Source organism: Anabrus simplex, chromosome 2, assembly GCF_040414725.1.
Source record: "Anabrus simplex isolate iqAnaSimp1 chromosome 2, ASM4041472v1, whole genome shotgun sequence".
NCBI classification, from domain to species: Eukaryota; Metazoa; Arthropoda; class Insecta; order Orthoptera; family Tettigoniidae; genus Anabrus; species Anabrus simplex.
Window position 1 is genome coordinate 1,149,447,998 of NC_090266.1, and position 18,949 is coordinate 1,149,466,946.

The 18,949-nt window shown below is 37.7% G+C and overlaps 1 protein-coding gene across 1 annotated transcript in view; it reads left to right on the forward strand.

Annotated features, from left to right (window-relative positions):
* hob (hobbit) overlaps positions 1–18,949 on the forward strand; it is a 460,559-nt gene that overhangs the window by 26,786 nt on the left and 414,824 nt on the right. Inside the window, exon 3 of the mRNA XM_067142110.2 lies at positions 14,852–15,076. Coding sequence (XP_066998211.2) covers positions 14,852–15,076 — 225 coding nt within the window. The remainder of the gene's footprint in view (positions 1–14,851; positions 15,077–18,949) is intronic.

The following is an 18,949-nucleotide window of genomic DNA, read 5'->3' on the forward strand; positions in this document are numbered from 1 at the left end:
TCTTCTCTTGGGAGCTTCATCCTTAGACGTAGGCGTCGACATGACAGAATATGAAATTTACACACGGGCCTAAAATTAACCTACTATATAACTACCAAATGAAATATTAAACTAAGCCACTATGTAAACTAGATCACTATTGTACCTTGTTACAGACTGTTCACTACAATATAACACGCTATACTATTAGAAAATACTAAACAATAAATTTATAAACTCTACACAACGAAATATAAACAAACAACCTAGCACAAAGATACACAAAGACCTCCAGAAGAACTGAGCACAATACAACACACAGCTGATAGCACGTGGTTACAGTAAACAACAGATCAGCAACGCGCTCTGTTGGAGCGATCGGCTCTCTATGATTGGCTGTTTATTAATTCACTTACCCTCTGCCAAAAGGTAGCGCTCAAACGTCTAGTCGAAACTCATAATAACTGAACTATAGTCTGGAGAGTTGGCTGTTGTAAATTTAAATGATACTGACTTTGTTTGGTAACAATACTACACCTGTTCATGTGTAGTACTGTTACCATATGTTCTGTCTTTCAGGTAGTTCATAAATTTATTTGCTTAAAGTTAGTTTCGGCAGACTGAAGAACATAACGGTTATAAATTAACTGAGTTGAAACTGGAAAGAAATGGCTTCAGATATTACAAACCTTAAGAGTTATCATTTAATTAATATCTGCTACAGTAGAACCTAGTTTATTCAAAATAAAGGGGGCGGAGCCACTTCGGTTGACACCTTTTTTTTTTCTTTCCAGATGACGCATGGTAAATATTTTCGGAAGTTAAATGTCGAAATAAAAATGCATAAACTCTGTTAAGCAAAGGTGCATACTGTATATTAACATTAAAATGTTTACATAATGTCAGTCATTGTATAAAATCAGTGATTTTCTTCTGAATTTTCTTGGTGCAGTGCTGTCGTGCAGCTATGTCATGCCACCATTTAATTAACAATACATCAGCTGGTGTAGATTCATTGCTTTGTTCTGCAAAGCGCAAAGCAATCTGAAATAATGAAACAATTTCTTTTGTTACTACTGAACTGAGTATTTTATACAGTAATATTATTAAAGTACTGTAATTAAAGCGTGTGGTACTGTATTTTAATATAAATTCAAAATCATCATTACCTCCAGTGCATTAAATCCATCATCTGCTGTAACTCGGTTCTCAGAACTGCTATTGTCAAGGTCTGAGTCGTCTGCTTCAACCTTTGGCAGTAACACTGAATTCACTATTTCTTGGTCTGTTAGATCAAGTTCAGTATCATCTGATTGTAACAACTCGTTCACCTCACACTGGTTAACATTCTCACATCCTGGAATTTGTTTCACCTTCTCTTGCAGGTTGTCATCATTTTCCTCATCTTCAAAAAAATCCCTTCAAACAGTTTGTTCCTGGAATTACAAAGAGTCACTGATGTAATCTTTTCCCAGGTTTGGGCACACCAATACCTAACATGTTTCATGTTCATAGACTTCAACGAATCCGTAAGACTTTTACCAGGTCAGAATAGGTCGTAGCAGAAATGCATGATAATGGCGTTTGAATGCTTCCAGAACACCCTGGCCCATGGGTTGAACTAAGCTTGTCACATTAGGGGGCAGAAACCGAACAACAAAATTGCTTTTCTGAGCAATCCCTTGGACTTCAAAAAATATTCAACACTTGGTACAAACTTTTGAAAGAACCATTCTTCGAAAAGTTGCGACGACGTCCAGGCATGTTTTTGAACTCTATAATAAACTGGTAAGGCAGTGGCGGCAATATTTTTAAGAGCTCTGAGGGTTTTTCGATTTTCCTATGCAAATTAGTGGCAGCCTATGAACGCCTGAAGAATGCTAAAACCATAATCCTCTCCTTATTCTTTTTGTGACCTGTTGCAGATTTTTCTTTTATTGATGCTAAGGATGTTTTTGGCAACATTTTAAAATTTAACTCTGTTTTGTCAGTATTATATACCTGTTCCTCTGTCAAAACTTCACTGATCTCTTAAAATTCTGTTTTAAAAACATCAACAGCCAGTGGGTCTGCAGCAAGTTCCTCGCCACATAGATGTAACTGACATATGCCATATCTATTCTCAAAATCTATCTAGCCATCCTGAACTAGCCTTGAAGCCCTTTCCATCATCAACTTTGTAGCCAGTAATTTAGCCTTCTCTTTAATTATAGGATCGGAAAATGGTATTCCTTTTTCACATTGTTGTGTACAATAAGAAATACCTTTTCATACCCACCCTATTATATTTTTTGCAGTTTTTTATCTTAGAGGAATGCTCAATTAATTTAGGTTTTGTCTTTACCCAATTTGCCACTATTGACACACCAACTCCATAATCCGCAGCAACATTTCGCAATATCGCACCATATTCCACCTGTCTCACTGCTAAATTTTTTTTTTCCGATGCTTACAACAGTGCGTTTTCGTTTAGTTGAGATCATTCAATAAGCATGCACTTGCCACTGTACTTTTAACACAACTGATTACTGTATACTGTACCTTGCTGCTGTATTTCAAAAGAGCCCAGTCCAGATGCCTGGGACAGCACTGGTGGGATAAGATTAAGATAAGATACAGTACTGTTATGAGCAGGTAGTTCTTTTTTTTTTGCTAGTTGCTTTACGTCACACCGTGGCCTTAATTAAGGTACAGCCCCAGCATTTGCCTGGTGTGAAAACGGGAAACCACGGAAAACCATTTTCAGGGCTGCCGACAGTGGGGTTCGAACTTACTATCTCCCGAATACTGGATACTGCAGCTATCAAGCTCGGTAGCAGGTAGTTCATGTTGCAATTGGGTAAGAAAAGCCTTGGAACTACAGTATAGAACAGCAAGGCCACTGGAACGACCTTGGGCGAGAGAAAAATATGAATGGAGAAGGTTAGCTGGACTTCCCTGCTTTGCTAACAAGCTGCAGTATAGCCCGCGCAGTAAACAAGATGAAACTCCCGCAACTGAAGCAACGTTAACAACAGTCTACATAATCTTCATGCGAATAATACAGTACCGTAGTAGTAATAATAATAATAATAATAATAATAATAATAATTCCTGCTTGTTCAAGAAAAAATGTACCATGGAATGAATTAGAGGGTAAGAAACTGTTTTGTTTTATGCTACATATGCGTTCTGGCATAAGTCATAATATAAAAATAGGGTTTGCCTAGTATCTTTCATCACATATAGCAAGAGAATTACTAATATCAACAGCTAAGAACTAGAGGGTAAAAACAAAATATTAAAATACAATTTTGCCGGAGCGTTTTGGTTAAGCCGGGTTTCGGTTAAGCAGGGTTCTACTGTACTATTATTCATTTGTGGAGAACTAGGGGCCTTTCTCGTCATAAATCAAGGGAATAATGGTCATTAATATCAAGGATAAATATAAAGAGTTCATCACTTTTGGTTTTCGTTATGACACTCATTTATTTATTTATTTATTTATTTATTTATTTATTTATAATGACAGTGATCATATTAGTGTGATCACAGGTGTTGATGCAGATATACACATCGTCATCAAATCTGTATTTTATCAGACATACCGGTACTTAAACTTTAAATTTTTTATAGTGCCTATATTTTTCTACAGGTCTTAACTGAGGCTTCATTCAGTTGTTGTTGAGTCATCAGTCCATAGACTGGTTTGATGCAGCTCTCCATTCCACCCTATCCTGTTCTACCCTTTTGATTTCTAAGTAACTACTGCATCCTACATTTGCTCTAATCTGCCTGTCATATTCATACCTTGGTCTACCCCTACCGTTCTTACCACCTACACTTCCTTCAAAAACCAACTGAACAAGTCCTGGGTGTCTTAAGATGTTTCCTATCATTCTATCTCTTCTTAAGGTCAAATTTAGCCAAATCAATCTCCTCTCACCAATTCAATTTAGTATCTCTTCATTTGTGATTCGATCTATCCATCTCACCTTCAGCATTCATATGTAACAGCACATTTCGAAAGCTTCTATTCTCTTTCTTTCTGAACTAGTTATCGTCTATGTTTCACTTCCATACAAAGCCAAGCTCCAGATTAATGTCTTCAAAAACATCTTTCTAATTCCTATATCAATGTTCGAAGTGAGCAAGTTTCTTTCTTAAGAAAGGCTTTCTTTGCTTGGACTAGTATGCATTTTGTGCCCTGCTTACTTCTGCCATCGTTAGTTTTTTGCTACCCAAGTAACAATATTCATCTACTTCCTTTAAGATTTCATTTCCTAATTTAATATTTCCTGCGTCACCTGACTTCGACTGCACTCCATTACTTTTGTTTTGGACCTATTTATTTTCATCCTGTACTCCTTACCCAAGACTCTGTCCCATACCATTCAGCAATTTCTCCAGATCTTCTGCAGTCTCAGATAAAATAACAATATCATCAGCAAATCTCAGGGTTTTGATTTCCCCACCTTCGATTGTGATTCCCTTCCCGAATTCCTCTTTGATTTCCTTTACTGCCTGTTCTATGTAAACATTGAAATGTAGGAGGGGGGGGGCAAACTGCAACCTTGTCTCACTCCTTTCTGGATTGCTGCTTTTTTTTTCCCAAAAGCTCTCAATTCTGATCACTACAGACTGATTTTTATACAGATTGTAGATAATTCTTAGTTCTCGGTATCTGATCTGATCACCATCGGAATCTCAAATAGCTTGGTCCAATCAACATTATCAAATGCCATTTCAAGATTTACAAATGCCATGTATGTGGGCTAGTCCTTCTTAATTTGATCCTCTAAGATCAGACTTAGTCAGGATTGTTCCTGCAGTTCTTCTGAAGCCAAACTGATTTTCTCCCAAGTCAGTTTCAACTTGTCTTCCCATTCTGCTGTAAATAATACGTGTTAAAATTTTGCAGGCGTCTGATACTAAATTAATGGTGCAGTATTCACACTTGTTAGCACCGGCTTTCTTAGGAATAATTATAACAACATTTTGCCGAAAATCAGATGGCACTTCTCCTGTATCGTACATCTTACGCACTAAATGGAATAACCTCCCCATCCTGGTTTCTCCTAAGGCAGTCTGTAATTCAGGGGGAATGTCATCAATTCCAGGTGCCTTGTTCCTATTTAGGTCTCTCAAAGCTCTGTCAAATTCTGACCTCAAAATTGGGTCCCTCATTTCATCAGCATCAACACCCTCTTCTTGTTCCAGAGCCATATCATCTACGTCTTTACCTTGATACAGCTGTTGGATATGTTCCTGCCATCTTCCTGCCTTGTTGTCTTTCCGTTGAAGTGGTTTTCCATGTGAGCTCTGAAAATTAATACACCTAGTTTTCCTTTCTCCAAGGTTTCCTTGATTGTCCTATATGCGGCATCTACGTTTCCTAGGGCCATACAACCTTCAACATCCTTGCACTTCTCTTTCAGCCATTCTTCCTTAGCTGTCCTGCACTTTCTATCCACTTCATTCTTTAATTGTCTGTATTTCTTTTTTGCCCTCTTCATTTTTTGCATTCTTGTACTTTCATCGTTCATCAATCAGATCTAGTATTTCCTGAGTTATCCATTGATTGTTAGGTGATCTTTCCTTTCTTCCTATCATTTTCTTCAGCAGCCGTAAGCAACCTCATTTTTCATGACTGTTCTGTGTTTCCTTCAGCCTTTTCATTTAGTCCTTGTGGAACATGTTTCTTGAAACAATCCCCCACACTAATTTCTTTCAACTTGTCTCGATCCCATCTCCTTGCATTCCTTTCTTCAATTTATTTAACTTCAGATGCCATTTCATGACCAACAAATTGTGGTCAGTGTCTACGTCTGCTCCTGGGAAAGTTTTGCAATCCAACACCTGGTTTCTGAATCTCTGCCTAATCATAATGAAGTCTAATTGATACTTCCAGTGTCTCCAGGTTTCGTCCACGTATAAAGCCGTCTTTTGAGGTGTCTGAACCAAGTATTAGCAAGGACTAAACTATGATCGGAGCAGAATTCAAGCAGCCGACTTCCTTTTTCATTCCATTGCCCCAATCCTAATTCTCCTACTGTATTACCTTCTCTTCCTTGGCCTACCACTGCATTCCAGTCTCCCATCAAAATTAGATTCTTGTCACCTTCTACATATTGTATTAAATCTTGTATCTCTTCATATAATTCTTTCGATCTCTTGATCTGCTGAACTAGTAGGCATATAGACCTGCACTATTGTGGTGGGCATTGTCTATCTTGACAACAATAATCCTTTCACTTTGCTGGTCGTATGTTGCCCTATTTTCTTGTTCATTATTAAACCAACTCTTGCATTTCCCCTGTTTGATTTTGTGTTGATAATTCTGTAGTTGCCTGACAAAAAAACCTGCTCTTTCTGCCAACATACTTCACTTATACCTACTACATCTAAATTCAGTCTATCCATCTTCCTTTTCAGATTCTCTGACCTACCACGATGATTCAAGGTTCTAATATTCCATGCTCCGACTCGCAGAATGTCAGTATCCATCTTCCTAATGATTGCCCCCTCTCGTGTTGTCCTCACCCAGAGATCCGAATGGGGGACTATTTTACTTTCAGAATATTTTACCCGGGAGGAAGCCATCATTAGTACATCATTCATACAGAGAGAGCTGCATGTCCTTGGGAGTTAGTTACAGCTGTAGTTTCCCGTTCCTTTCAGCCGTGTAGCTGTGCCAACACAGCTAAGCCATTTTGAGTATTATTACAAGGCCATATCAGTCAATCATCTAGACTGCTGCACTTGTAACTTCCAAAAGGCTGGTACCCCCTTTTGATGAACCATTTGTTAATCTGGTCTCTCGACAGATACCCACCCGATATGGGTTGCACCTACGGCTTAGCTATCTGCTTCATCGGGACACGCAAGCAAGCCTACCCACCGCAGCAAGGTCACTTGGTTCATTCAGTATATTTCAAATTCAGTTAAGTACAGGTCAATTTTGACAAGCACAAGTCCAGGCTAGTCTTGCTAGGTTGCAACAGCACTCTGCAGGGCTAACGTGCTTTGTTTTAATCAATACTTCTAAAACTATTTTCCTCATTGCTGTATTTTTATTTAGTCATTTAGAACCCAGGAAGTAAGGGAAATGGGGTGGGGGTGTTTTCAGTAAGAAAGTTGTGCCAAATTCTTATTCGGAGAAGAAGGATGGAATTCTTTCTGACTCTGAACATTCACTTAAGTCCTCAGTCTTATAGCCCAGTAGACTTAAGTCTAATATCTGCTTCACTTGTCACAACATTATTTAAGCTAAAACTGTATGTAAACATGCCAGTGCATGAATTAAAACATTATTATCTGGCAGCTAGACTGCATTTCTGATATTGGATTTTGTAGTGGATTCATGGCGAGGAAATAGACTTGCAGCTGTGGCCTAGTTTAATATTAACTCACAGGGCAATAAGTATTGGTCTTCCACGGATGACAGACTAATGCACAATGCACTTCATGTCATTGAAGAGGGTATGGGGCTTGTGTGTGCATGGTTTTTTTTTTTTCATTTACTCTTGCAAATCACATTCTGCTGATCTTTTTAAAAAAACAATTAACGGTCATATATATTACTGAACAAATTGCAACCTCTTGTTGAGGAGCTAACAGGTGAAGAGAAAGTGTTAGCACAGTCTCAAACAAAACTGTGCTACAACATGTGAAATTAATTTGTGATATCTGAAGCCATATCTTCTTAGTTTCAGGTATAATTCTGTTACCATATGTTTTCTTTTTCAGGTAGTTTATACATTTATTTACACAAAATTAGTTTTGGCAGACCGAAGAACCTAACAGTTATAAAAATACATGTGAAATTAAGGCATTTTTATTTGAAGAGTTTTGATGATAAGATTTTTTCATCTACTGTATGGCAGCTCACTCCCCCAGCTACACCTTTTGTGAATTCTTTCTTTATAAAAAGTTAAAAGGAAGAGTGTATTGGTCAGACCCATACACTGAGGAAGAATTAAAACAGCATTTCATTAATTCTGAAGACAAACTCTGTCGAGACTGCAGAGGCTTTATCCGCAGATTTCAGTGGTTTACACATGCCAAGAGAACACTTCTTGCATCTTCAGTAAGGAAGTGAGTACCATACACTTAACAGTGTTTTCTTTCCTGCCCAGAGTTGGCCATGTGCAGGAGACAATTGGGTTACAGTCGGCTTGATAGCAGCTTGGAAATGCTCGGCATGCTTTTCATAATTGACCCTGTATATGGTGTTTTGGGATATAATATGCAGGCTGTAATAGTTGAGTGGGTAGTGTGCTAGCTTCTTGTAATGAAGATCTTGGGTTCAGTTCCAGCTGATGTAAATGGGTTTTTGAAGACAGGAAATTCCATGGCACAACCTGTTGGCATGTAAAAGAGCCATAATGGTCTTGATTGTTCAGCTGAATTATGTCGGCAGTCTAAGCCGTCTATGTAGAGTCTTGGTTTCAGCAATACGAGCACTGACCGAGTGGCATAACCTGTTATTGAGAATATAACACCTTCATTAACACACTAGCCACCCAGGTGGCATCATTTCATGGGTCTCTTAATTTTGGCACTTCGCCGTTTCGTGTTGGGGTAGCATGTCTGCCTCTTACCCAGAGGCATCGGGTTTGATTCTCTGTCAGGTCAGAGATTTTTACCTGTATCTGAGGGTTGATTCATGGTCCACTTTGCCTACTTGATTATAATTGAGGAGCTATTTGACAGTGAGATGGTGGCCCTGGTCTAGAAAGCCAAGAATAACGGCCTAGAGGATTCGTTGTTCTGACTGCACGACATCTCATAATCTGCAGGCCTTCGGGCTGAGCTGAATCAATCAATCAATACTGATCTGCATTTAGGGCAGTCGCCCAGGTGGCAGATTCCCTATCTGTTGTTTTCCTAGCCTTTTCCTAAATGATTTCAAAGAAATTGGAAATTTATTGAACGTCTCCCTTGGTAAGTTATTCCAATCCCTAACTCCCTTTCCTATAAATGAATATTTGCCCCAGTTTGTCCTCTTGAATTCCAACTTTATCTTCATATTGTGATCTTTCCTACTTTTATAAACGCCACTCAAACTTATTCGTCTACTAATGTCATTCCACGCCACCTCTCCGCTGACAGCTCGGAACATACCACTTAAGTCAAATAAATATTAAAGGTTTATTTATTCCACCTGTTCAATACATAAAAAAAGGTAATGAATAAAATAAAATTATAGGGACATGTTTTTCCCTTTAATTATGGGCATCTTCAGTCTTAATCTCAAACTGAAAGTTGATTAATCAGGTACCTGATTGTAATTAAATTACATATGAATGTGAAGGAAATGTTGGATATGTGCGAAATGGTTGACAATAGTTATGAAATTCTTAATATCAGGCCTTAATAAAGTCTAAAATACAAATATTCATAAAACTATACACTTTCCTGAATGTAGTTAAGAAATTCTTGAAATGAGGCCTTGATGAAATTTAAAATACAAATAGTCATGAGTTTATACACTAGAGGAAACTTTTGAATCTTAAACAGATTGAATGTCACTATAATAATCACATCAAGTGGGGTTTATAATAAATGTGAAGTGATAAAACTGTAGTTTTCTAGAAGCATGAGAGAAGAAGAGTGCTTGAAGGTAAGTTGCTGTGTTAAATGTTAGCAGGAAGGAACGGCTGTAGTCTCTTGTGTAGAGTCGTAAGGGAAGTTTGGATCCAATAATAAAATAAACACACTAAATTCTAATATTTAAACATAGGAATTTCATTTTGTCCGTATTGAACTGAGAAAGGATGTTAGGAAAAACTTAAAACGGTCCACCTTTTCAATACAAAAATGTTATATTTATTTATAACATGTATTTGCACTTGGAACTAGTTTCGACACTGTGTTTGCGTCATCATCAGCCAAAATGTGGGAAATAGGCAAGATGTAGGCATTTATATTACACAAGGCGTTACATTAAACAATACACATCTTATAAGGAGATAAAAACAGGGACGAATATAGAAACAAATGAATCGTTGAGAAAACAAAAGTTATACATATTAAAAATAACCTTAACCACATATCTTGCAGTGCGAAAGTGTTCTTCTTGAATGATTCCTGAATATAAAAAAACACACGCGCACACGTTTCTGGAGAGCCAGCAGGCAGGACAAAGTAAAGTGAAACCTTAAGAGTTCTTCTGAGAAGAGTTCCTCATTTTTTCTATGTTCCGACTAACTAATGAAGTCTCCCTTGAGTTCCTGATAAACATACATAACAGGAAATTCTCCTTCACTCTCAACAATAGCTCTAAAGACCAACGGTAAAATTTTTATTTTAAATATTGTGCAGAGACGTGAAAGCATGATTTTGAACATGATATAACTCCTTCATATAACCCGGTTTTTTAATACAAGGTGTTGCATTAAATAATACACATCTTACGAGGAGATGAAAACAGGGACGAATGTAGAAACACATGCATCGTTGAGAAGGCAAGTTATACATATTAAAAATAAGCTTAACCACATAACTTGCAGTGCGAAAATATTTGCCTTGAATGATTCCTGAATACAAAACGCGTGCGCACACACTTCTAAAGAGCCAGCAGGCAGGAAAAAGTAAGGTGAAACCTTAAGAGTTCTTCTGAGAAGAGATCATCATTCTTTCTATGATCTGACTAACTAATGAAGTCTCCCTTGAGTTCCTGATAAACATACACAACAGGAAATTAAACAATACACATCTTACAAGGAGATGAAAACAGGGAAAGTTATACATATTAAAAATAACCTTAACCACACATCTTGTAGTGCGAAAATATTCGTCTTGAATGATTCATGAATACAAAACACACGTGCATACATTTCTGAAGAGCCAGCAGGTAGGAAAAAGTAATGTGAAACCTTAAGAGTTCTTCTGAGAAGAGTTCATCATTTTTTATGTTCCGACTAACTAATGAAGTCTCCCTTGAGTTCTTGATAAACATGCACAACAGGAAATCCTCCTTCACTTTCAACAATAGCTATAAAGACCACGGTAAATTTCACTTTTAAATATTGTGCAGAGACGTGAAAGCATGATCTTGAATATAATATAACTCCTTCATTTAACCCAATTTTTTACACAAGGTGTTACATTAAACAATACACATCTTACGAGGAGATAAAAGCACTGACGAATGTAGAAACAAATGCATCGTTGAGAAAGCCAAAATTATACATATTAAAAATAAGTTTAACCACACAACTTGCAGTGCGAAAATATTTGCCTTGAATGATTCCTGAATACAAGACGCACGCGCACATATTTCTAAAGAGCCAGCAGGTAGGAAAAAGTAAGGTGAAACCTTAAGAGTTCTTCTGAGAAGAGTTCATCATTCTTTCTATGTTCCGACTAATTAATGAAGTCTCCCTTGAGTTCCTGATAAACATACACAACAGGAAATTCTCCTTAACTCTCAACAATAGCTATAAAAGACCAACGGTAAATTGTATTTTAAATACTGTGCAGAGATGTGGAAGCATGATCTTGAACATGATATAACTTCTTCATTTAACTACCTTTGAAAGTTTCTCTCTATATTACATAGCTTCATTAACACACCATTCTGTAGATGCACAATATAATCTTGTAATCTTCACAGGTCCGGTATTCAGCTCGAGAAGAATATAAAATAGGTATTAAGGAATCTTTGTTGAGAGTGTGGAGGTTGACTGTGCCAGTATTTGTGGGCTATTGTTGCAGCGTTACGTGTAGGGTGGGGGCAGGTTTCTATGATGTTTATTGCGGGACATGAGGCGGTAAAGCTATGGCGCGAGATGAAGAGGAACAGAGCATGTTTGATAGTTTAGGTCTGGGCAGCGGCCGTTGTTGGATTAGGAGGGGAGAGGGGCGGAGCGGTAGGGGAGGAGGAGTGGAAGGGGGGGAAGTATGGAGTGTGATGAGGTGAAAGTGTGTGGCGTGACAAAGTATTATGCATAATCTGAAAGACAGATCTGTTTTTCGGGATATTCATGTTTTTGAAAAATTCAATGAGAAAGTCGAATAGGATCTTTGGTTTCTCTGAGATATCATTTAAGTTTAGGTTGGGATTGAAATATTGGTCTAAATGAATATAGAGGTTTTCAGTGATGTCTAGGAAAGAACCTTTGTTTAGAATATCTAATACCTCAAGATCTTGATTTATTTCAGTAAAGTTGTGCTTAAATTCTTTTATATGTAGGCCGACCGCGGAAAAACGGTTGTGTTTTATGGCATTGACATGTTCTGCATATCTGATTTTAAAGCTGCGTCCTGTTTGCCCTAGGCAAGAACTTTTGCAGTCTTGGCAAGAAAACCTATATACACCTGATTTAGAAAAAGGACTACTTTTATTTATTGATGAAGAGTTGTGTAGGATCTCTGTGCTTCTGTTGTTAGTACGAAAGGCTATTTTAACATTGTGTTTTTTAAAAACGTTAGTGACGTTGTAAATTTCTTTATTGAATTTAAATGTGGAAAACGTGGCAGTGCTAGTATTGTCTTTTATTAGGGTGGTTTTTGGGCGGTGTCTGAATTTATTGATTATTCTTTCAATAAAGGATTCATTATATCCATTGAATTTTGCTATAGAGCGAATGGTGTTCAATTCTTTATTTAAGTTTTTTCTTGACATCGGAATTTTGAATGCTCGGTCTACTAAGCTATTATATGTAGCCGCTTTGTGTGTTTGGGGGTGTAGTGAGTCATTTCTTATAGTAGTGGCCGTTTGAGTGGGCTTTCTATAGATACTGTATGTGAACGAAGAGGGGTGCCTGTTGATTGTTAGGTCTAGGAAGTTGATGGAGTTGTTTGTCTCTGATTCTAAGGTAAATTTAATGTCATGATCAATATTATTAAGGTTTTTGAGGGTGGATGGTGCGTCTATGGAGCGTTCATCTAAGATTATAAATGTGTCATCTACGTACCTAGCCCAGAATTGGATATTAGCAAATTTGATGTTATTGTCAATGGCGGTGTGTTCTAGGAAATCAAGGTAGATCTCTGCTAAAATTCCTGAGGCTGGTGAACCCATAGCCAAACCATCTTGTTTGTAAATGATCTTATCGAATGTGAAGTAGTTATTGTTAATTAGTAATCTTAATATGGTCATAAAGTCTTGAACTTCTAGTTTACTTAGTTGATTGTTAGCAAGTAAGTTCTTTTCGATGATCGGGAATAATGAGTTGGTGTTTATACTGGGATACATGTTGACTATATCAAAGGAGTGCATTGAATGATATGGTTGAAGCTTGAAACTGTTTAGTTTGTTCACTAATTCTACAGTGTTCCTGATGGATTTATTTGATGAGAATTTATAATGTTTATTAAGAAATTGTTGGATAAATTGAGATAATTTATATAAGGGGCTTGGTCTGTAGTTTATTATGGGTCGAATAGGGACACCGGTTTTGTGGATTTTGGGTAGTGCTTTAGCTGTTGGTAGGCCTGGGTTCATAGTAATTAATTTTTGTTTTTCTTGTTCAGTGAGGAGAAAATGTGCTCTTTAGAATTTGTTTCAATTGCCTTTGAATTGATTGTGTTGGGTCCTTCTTGACTATTGAAAAGGAGTCATTATCTAAGAAAGTTTTGGTTTTTTGAATGTAATCTGTTTTATCCATAATGACTGTTGTGTTGCCTTTGTCGGCCTTTGTAATGATGAGGTGGTTGTCTTTGACTTTCTTTTTAAGATTGAGAATTTGTTTTCTTTCAGTAAGGGAGTCTTTGTTGATTTTGGTGATAGGGGTCGCAGTGTGATTTTTTGAGAAAAAACTTTTGTTTAATTGTTTTTTTACGTCCATTCTGAGTTCGTCTTGTAGTTCATATGGCATTTTGCTGATAGCAACTTCTGATTCAACTACGAGTTTGGAGGCTGTAAGGGCCGAGTTGAAACAGGGCCAGTTGTGCTTTGGACCTTTCGAAAGAATTCTTATATCGTCCTCATCTAAGTTGGTGGTGGAAAGATTAATATTAAGATTAATATAACATTTTTGTATTGAAAAGGTGGACCGTTTTAAGTTTTTCCTAACATCCATAAATTCTAATAGGAGATTACTCGTATACTACTGTACAGTACACTACAGTAATTTTTAAACTACTTTCAGACGTATCCGAATTACGATACCGGTACCGTATGTCACTACTAAGCACAAACAGAAATGAAATTTGCAAGAACTACTGTACTCAAAGATTACCAACAAAGCTAAATGCTTAGACAAATTATTATTAGTACTACGCTCTAATAGATACACACGTAAGATAACACTCGAATATAGCAGGCAAGATACGGCACTATCTAAATGTACTGTATCTATACCACAATTTTCAGCTGAAGTGTGGTTTGGTTATATGAACTTTTACCGCTGGTGGATTGGTATTATTTTCCCTACTGCGCGGGACGGAGGAAAAAAGTGTCCTTAAATGCTGAGAATAAGAGGTTGTCTACAGTAGTCACTCGATAGGCCATGGCCCTCCGGGGCTGTTGCGCCATGGGGTTTGGTTTGGTGTGTTTTGGCAGCTGAGGCTGTGTGTGTGTGTGTGTTTTTTTTAGCAGTAGCTTAACAAGTTTGATTGGTTTCTTGTCAGTGTTTCAAGGTACCGAGTCTAAATGAATCGATACAAATCAGATCCATAGCTCTGTGATTGGGTTGTTATCCTTCTGGTGCTTTTTATTAAATTGGGCGATTATTCAGTGTAACACTTCCTTGTGTACAAGCAACAAATTTTGGAAGGCTGTGGGACTGTTACATTGAGATGAACATTTTGTCATTTTGAGACACTTTTTTTTTTTTATGAAATTGCAGTGAGATTTATTTGTTTATTTATTTATTTATTTATTTATTTATTTATTTATTTATTTATTCATTCATTCATTTATTTATTTATTTCCTTTTGGCAGCACATCGACGAGGTTGGCTTCCGTAGCAGCTTCTTCAGTAGTGAAGTGACCAAGTTGCTGACTGTTGTAGTTCATGATGTTCGAATAAATAAGGATGTAGGAGGAGCAAAACTCAAGAAGGAGGGACGGTGTGAGTTTCAAGGAGATGGGAGAAGATTTCAAAACTCAGTGCCGCTTAATTTCCAAAACGCTAAAATCCCTCCATTGATCATTACTTTTGCCCAGGTAAGTATGCTTATTAAAGGTTAGAACCATAAACAGATGCAGGCTACTTAAACAGGGTGATGGTGGAAAGGTACAGAAAAAGAGCACCTTACCTCAGCAAGAACCGTGCCTGTGTCTTTCATGACCTAGTTCATATAAGTTGTTCTCTGTTTTGGAGAAAGAAAGTACAAGTGTTCATTCATGCTGTGTCATGGATTGGATAGTTCTCATACTTAATCTTGAATCCGCCTTTATATAATTTTCTCATCACCCAAAGCTCTCCACATTTTAATGTCTTCTTGTGTAATTTCTTTTGCTTTTCTCCCTTCTCCATCTCCTTCTGCTATCACATTTGGCATGCTTTTCTCCATGCTGTTTCTAATTCTCCAGTCTTCCAACTTCTCATTTACTGCATCCCATTCTCAAATCACAATTTTATCAACAAACGGTTTTGTGTCAGTTTTTGAGTCCCTTGTGCTTCGCCTCATGATAACATCCATCACTATCTAAAAAGTTTAATGTGACCATATCTATACTAGCAGGCACCCTGTCATATTCTAATGCTAGTCATCTTATCCTTTCTTGCGGTGACAACTTTGTCCTTCCCAAGCGCTCTGTATTGCCCTGCTCTTTCTGCGGTTCCATCACCACAACATCAAAATTTGAATGATGTTTTCCTACGAGAATATGAAAGTGGTGGTGCGTTGGTAGTGCAGTGATTATTTTCCACTGTCGTATTGTAAAAACATGGTGGTTCGGCAAGTCTCCTACCTGTTGCCTGTTGATGTGTAACATAATCACAGAGCGAGTTGGCCATGCAGGTAGAGGTGCATTTGGGAGATAGTGAGATAGTGTTGGCGCCCTAAAGATGTTTTTCCTTGGTTTCCGCTTTTCTTATCAGGCAAAGGCTGGAGCTGTACCTTAAGACCATGGCCACTTCCTTCCCACTCCTAGCCCTTTCCTATCCCATTGTCACCATGAGACCTATCTGTGTCAGTGCAACGTAAAGCAAATTGTAAAAAAATGTGTAACATAATCAGGGTTAGAGTAGTGTAAAATTGTTAACACATTGTCTGGTGCTGCCTCTTGAAGCCTGCTGATGACTGTGCTGTACATTTTTTTACCCTAGTGAAAAAGGCAGCAAAATATTTGGCTGTTGCCAAACGTTTCTGTGGCACTGTTGGTATTCAAAGTCGCACTTAACTCTTTCTGGATATACAGCTGCAGTCCTCATTCTTCTGATAATGTCCAAAATTTGGTGCACAACGGTTCTGTACAGAGTTTGGCTTTTGTTTGGAGGAAATGCATGCATGAGTGGTACAGCGACAAACTCTTCCTCCATGTTTGGAATTTGTTTTTGTGCTATGCCACTAATAATAAAGAGTTCGGTGAATAAAGTAGGACAAACCTTGAATTTGCCGTTGAGATATCAGTGGTGACTTTTCATTAGCGGTTCTAAGAAGTTAATTTGTTTACATGTACATGTACAATGTATGTTACTTAACAGCTATAAAATTATTCTATTCAATTCTGTTCCCAGATATTTCTATATTTAGAGCATGCTTTCTCTTAATTTACTACACTAGCTGTTACCCGCGGCTTCGCTCACGTTGATGTTGTAAATTGATAAAAGTAATTGGTCCTCGGTACTGCATAAGACATTATCAGAAAATCCCTAAAGTATAAAAACTCACAGAGAAATTTAGTTTCATTTACCCCAGAACCTCTTCGTAAACCATATTTGAGGTATTGCCTTTTGGGGCTAGGATGACCAGGCTACTAGCAGAGCTAACTCTGCAGCATGCGACATAGAACTGTACATTTGAGAAACTCTCCTCTCTCAAGTTGGAAAAAAAAAATACAGGTTTCCTTTAAAAAAAAAAAGGAAATTCTAAATACCAATTTTCATGTCTGTAACATCTTCAGTTTTTGAGATATAAGTATCCTCATAAAAATAATTCAACTCCTTCTTCACTTCTTTCAACTACGAACCCCCTTACGTGGATTTTCCAAAAACACAAAAAGATGTATCTTTATTTTTAAAGGGGATTCAAGGTATCAATTTTTTACATCTCTAACATCTTCAGTTTTTACATATATATGTTTCCTCATAAAGAGAATTCAACTCCTTCACTTTTTCAGACCCCTCCTCCATTGACTTTCTGAAAACAAAAATACATGTTCATTTATTTTAAAAGGAGATTTCAGATACCAATGCTCTTTGCTGATGACATTGTAGTTTGGGGAGATAATGAAGAGGAAGTACAGACACAAGTTGATTTATGGAATGAGGAGATAAGAAATTTTGGAATGAAGATTAGTACTGCGAAAAGCAAGACTTTGATCATGATGAGAGGTAACAGAAAAACCAGGGGAGTGATAAAAATAGGAAATGAACCTCTTGAAGTAGTGAAAATTTTTAAATATTTGGGTAGCGTGATGTCACCAGATGGAAATTTTATATGGAGAAATTGATTTAAGAATACGGCAGTCTACAAGTTTCTACCAGTGTGTGAGATGTTGTATGGAACAAAGATGTGCCAGTGAAGTGCAAGAAGGTTTTATACTCGTCCTGTTATAAACCTCTACTGACCTATGCTTCAGCAGCCTGGACATTGACTAAGCGGAACCAAAGTAAGATACGAACAGCTGAAATGAGGTTCATGAGGAACATACAGGGAAAAACAAGACGAGATAGAATACGAAATTAGGAAATAACGAGAAGGGTGGGAGTGTGTAAACTTCAAGAAGAGATTGATATAGCAAAGCTAAAATGGTTTGGACACATGATGAGAATGCCAGGAGAGAGAATTAAACAAAAAAAATTCATGGATACAGAGACTGGAAAGAGGCCTAGGGGACAGCCTAGAATGAGGAGGAGCTCTGTGGTGGACTGTATTGCAAATAGAGGAGTCGATGGCAATAAAGTACTAGAAGAGGAATGATGGGAAGATCGAGTAAGGTGGAGGGCTTTGGTATACTACCCTACCTAGAGAGAATCTGGAAGAAAAGGGAATGGATGAAGAAGAAGAACTCATAGTAAGCAGTAATAGCAAAAATTTGTGATGCGATAGGAATGTTTACATGTTCCTTATCTAGGTATAGGCTACCGTATCACGCGACAAATATTCGCTACACTTTACTGTACCACTCAACGCAAAATTCATTTCTAACTTCTGAATGGAATACGAAATACAAGCACAAATAGACTCACTGTGTTATTCAGCAAGCTGGCTACTAACCGGGAAGCAAAACTGTACATTCCTGAGGCTAACAGCTTGCTCCCCGAACGTGCAACTTATACTGTGGAGAGGAATTTAAGGCGTTTTTCCGTAATCACGCAACTGTGGCAATGGATCTTACGCGAGTTGGAAATCACTTTTGTTTCACAAGGGATGTCTAATAACATTTTCAGGGCTAGGGAAAATGTAATCGTACTAACCTGTAATAGCAAAAATTTGTGACTCGATGAGTGAGGTATTTTTATATAGATTTAATACGATGAGAATCGGGACTTCGAATTTGATGTGCTAAGCGGGAAAATGTGTTAATGAGGAACGCACTAAAAAGGCTGTATATAAATTATGAAATGAAATGGCGTATGGCCTTTAGTGCCGGGAGTGTCTGAGGACAAGTTCGGCTCGCCAAATGCAGGTCTTCTGATCTGACGTCCGTAGGCGACCTGTGCGTTGTGGTGGTGGTGGTGGTGGTGGTGGTGGTGGTGGTGGTGATGAAGAAGACAACACATACACCCAGCCCCCGTGCCAGCGAAACTAACCAATTATGGTCAAAATTCCTGACCCTGCCGGGAATCGAACCTGGGACCCCAGTGACCAAAGGTCAGCACGCTAATCATTTAGCCTTGGAGCCGGATTATATAAATTATAATGGCTA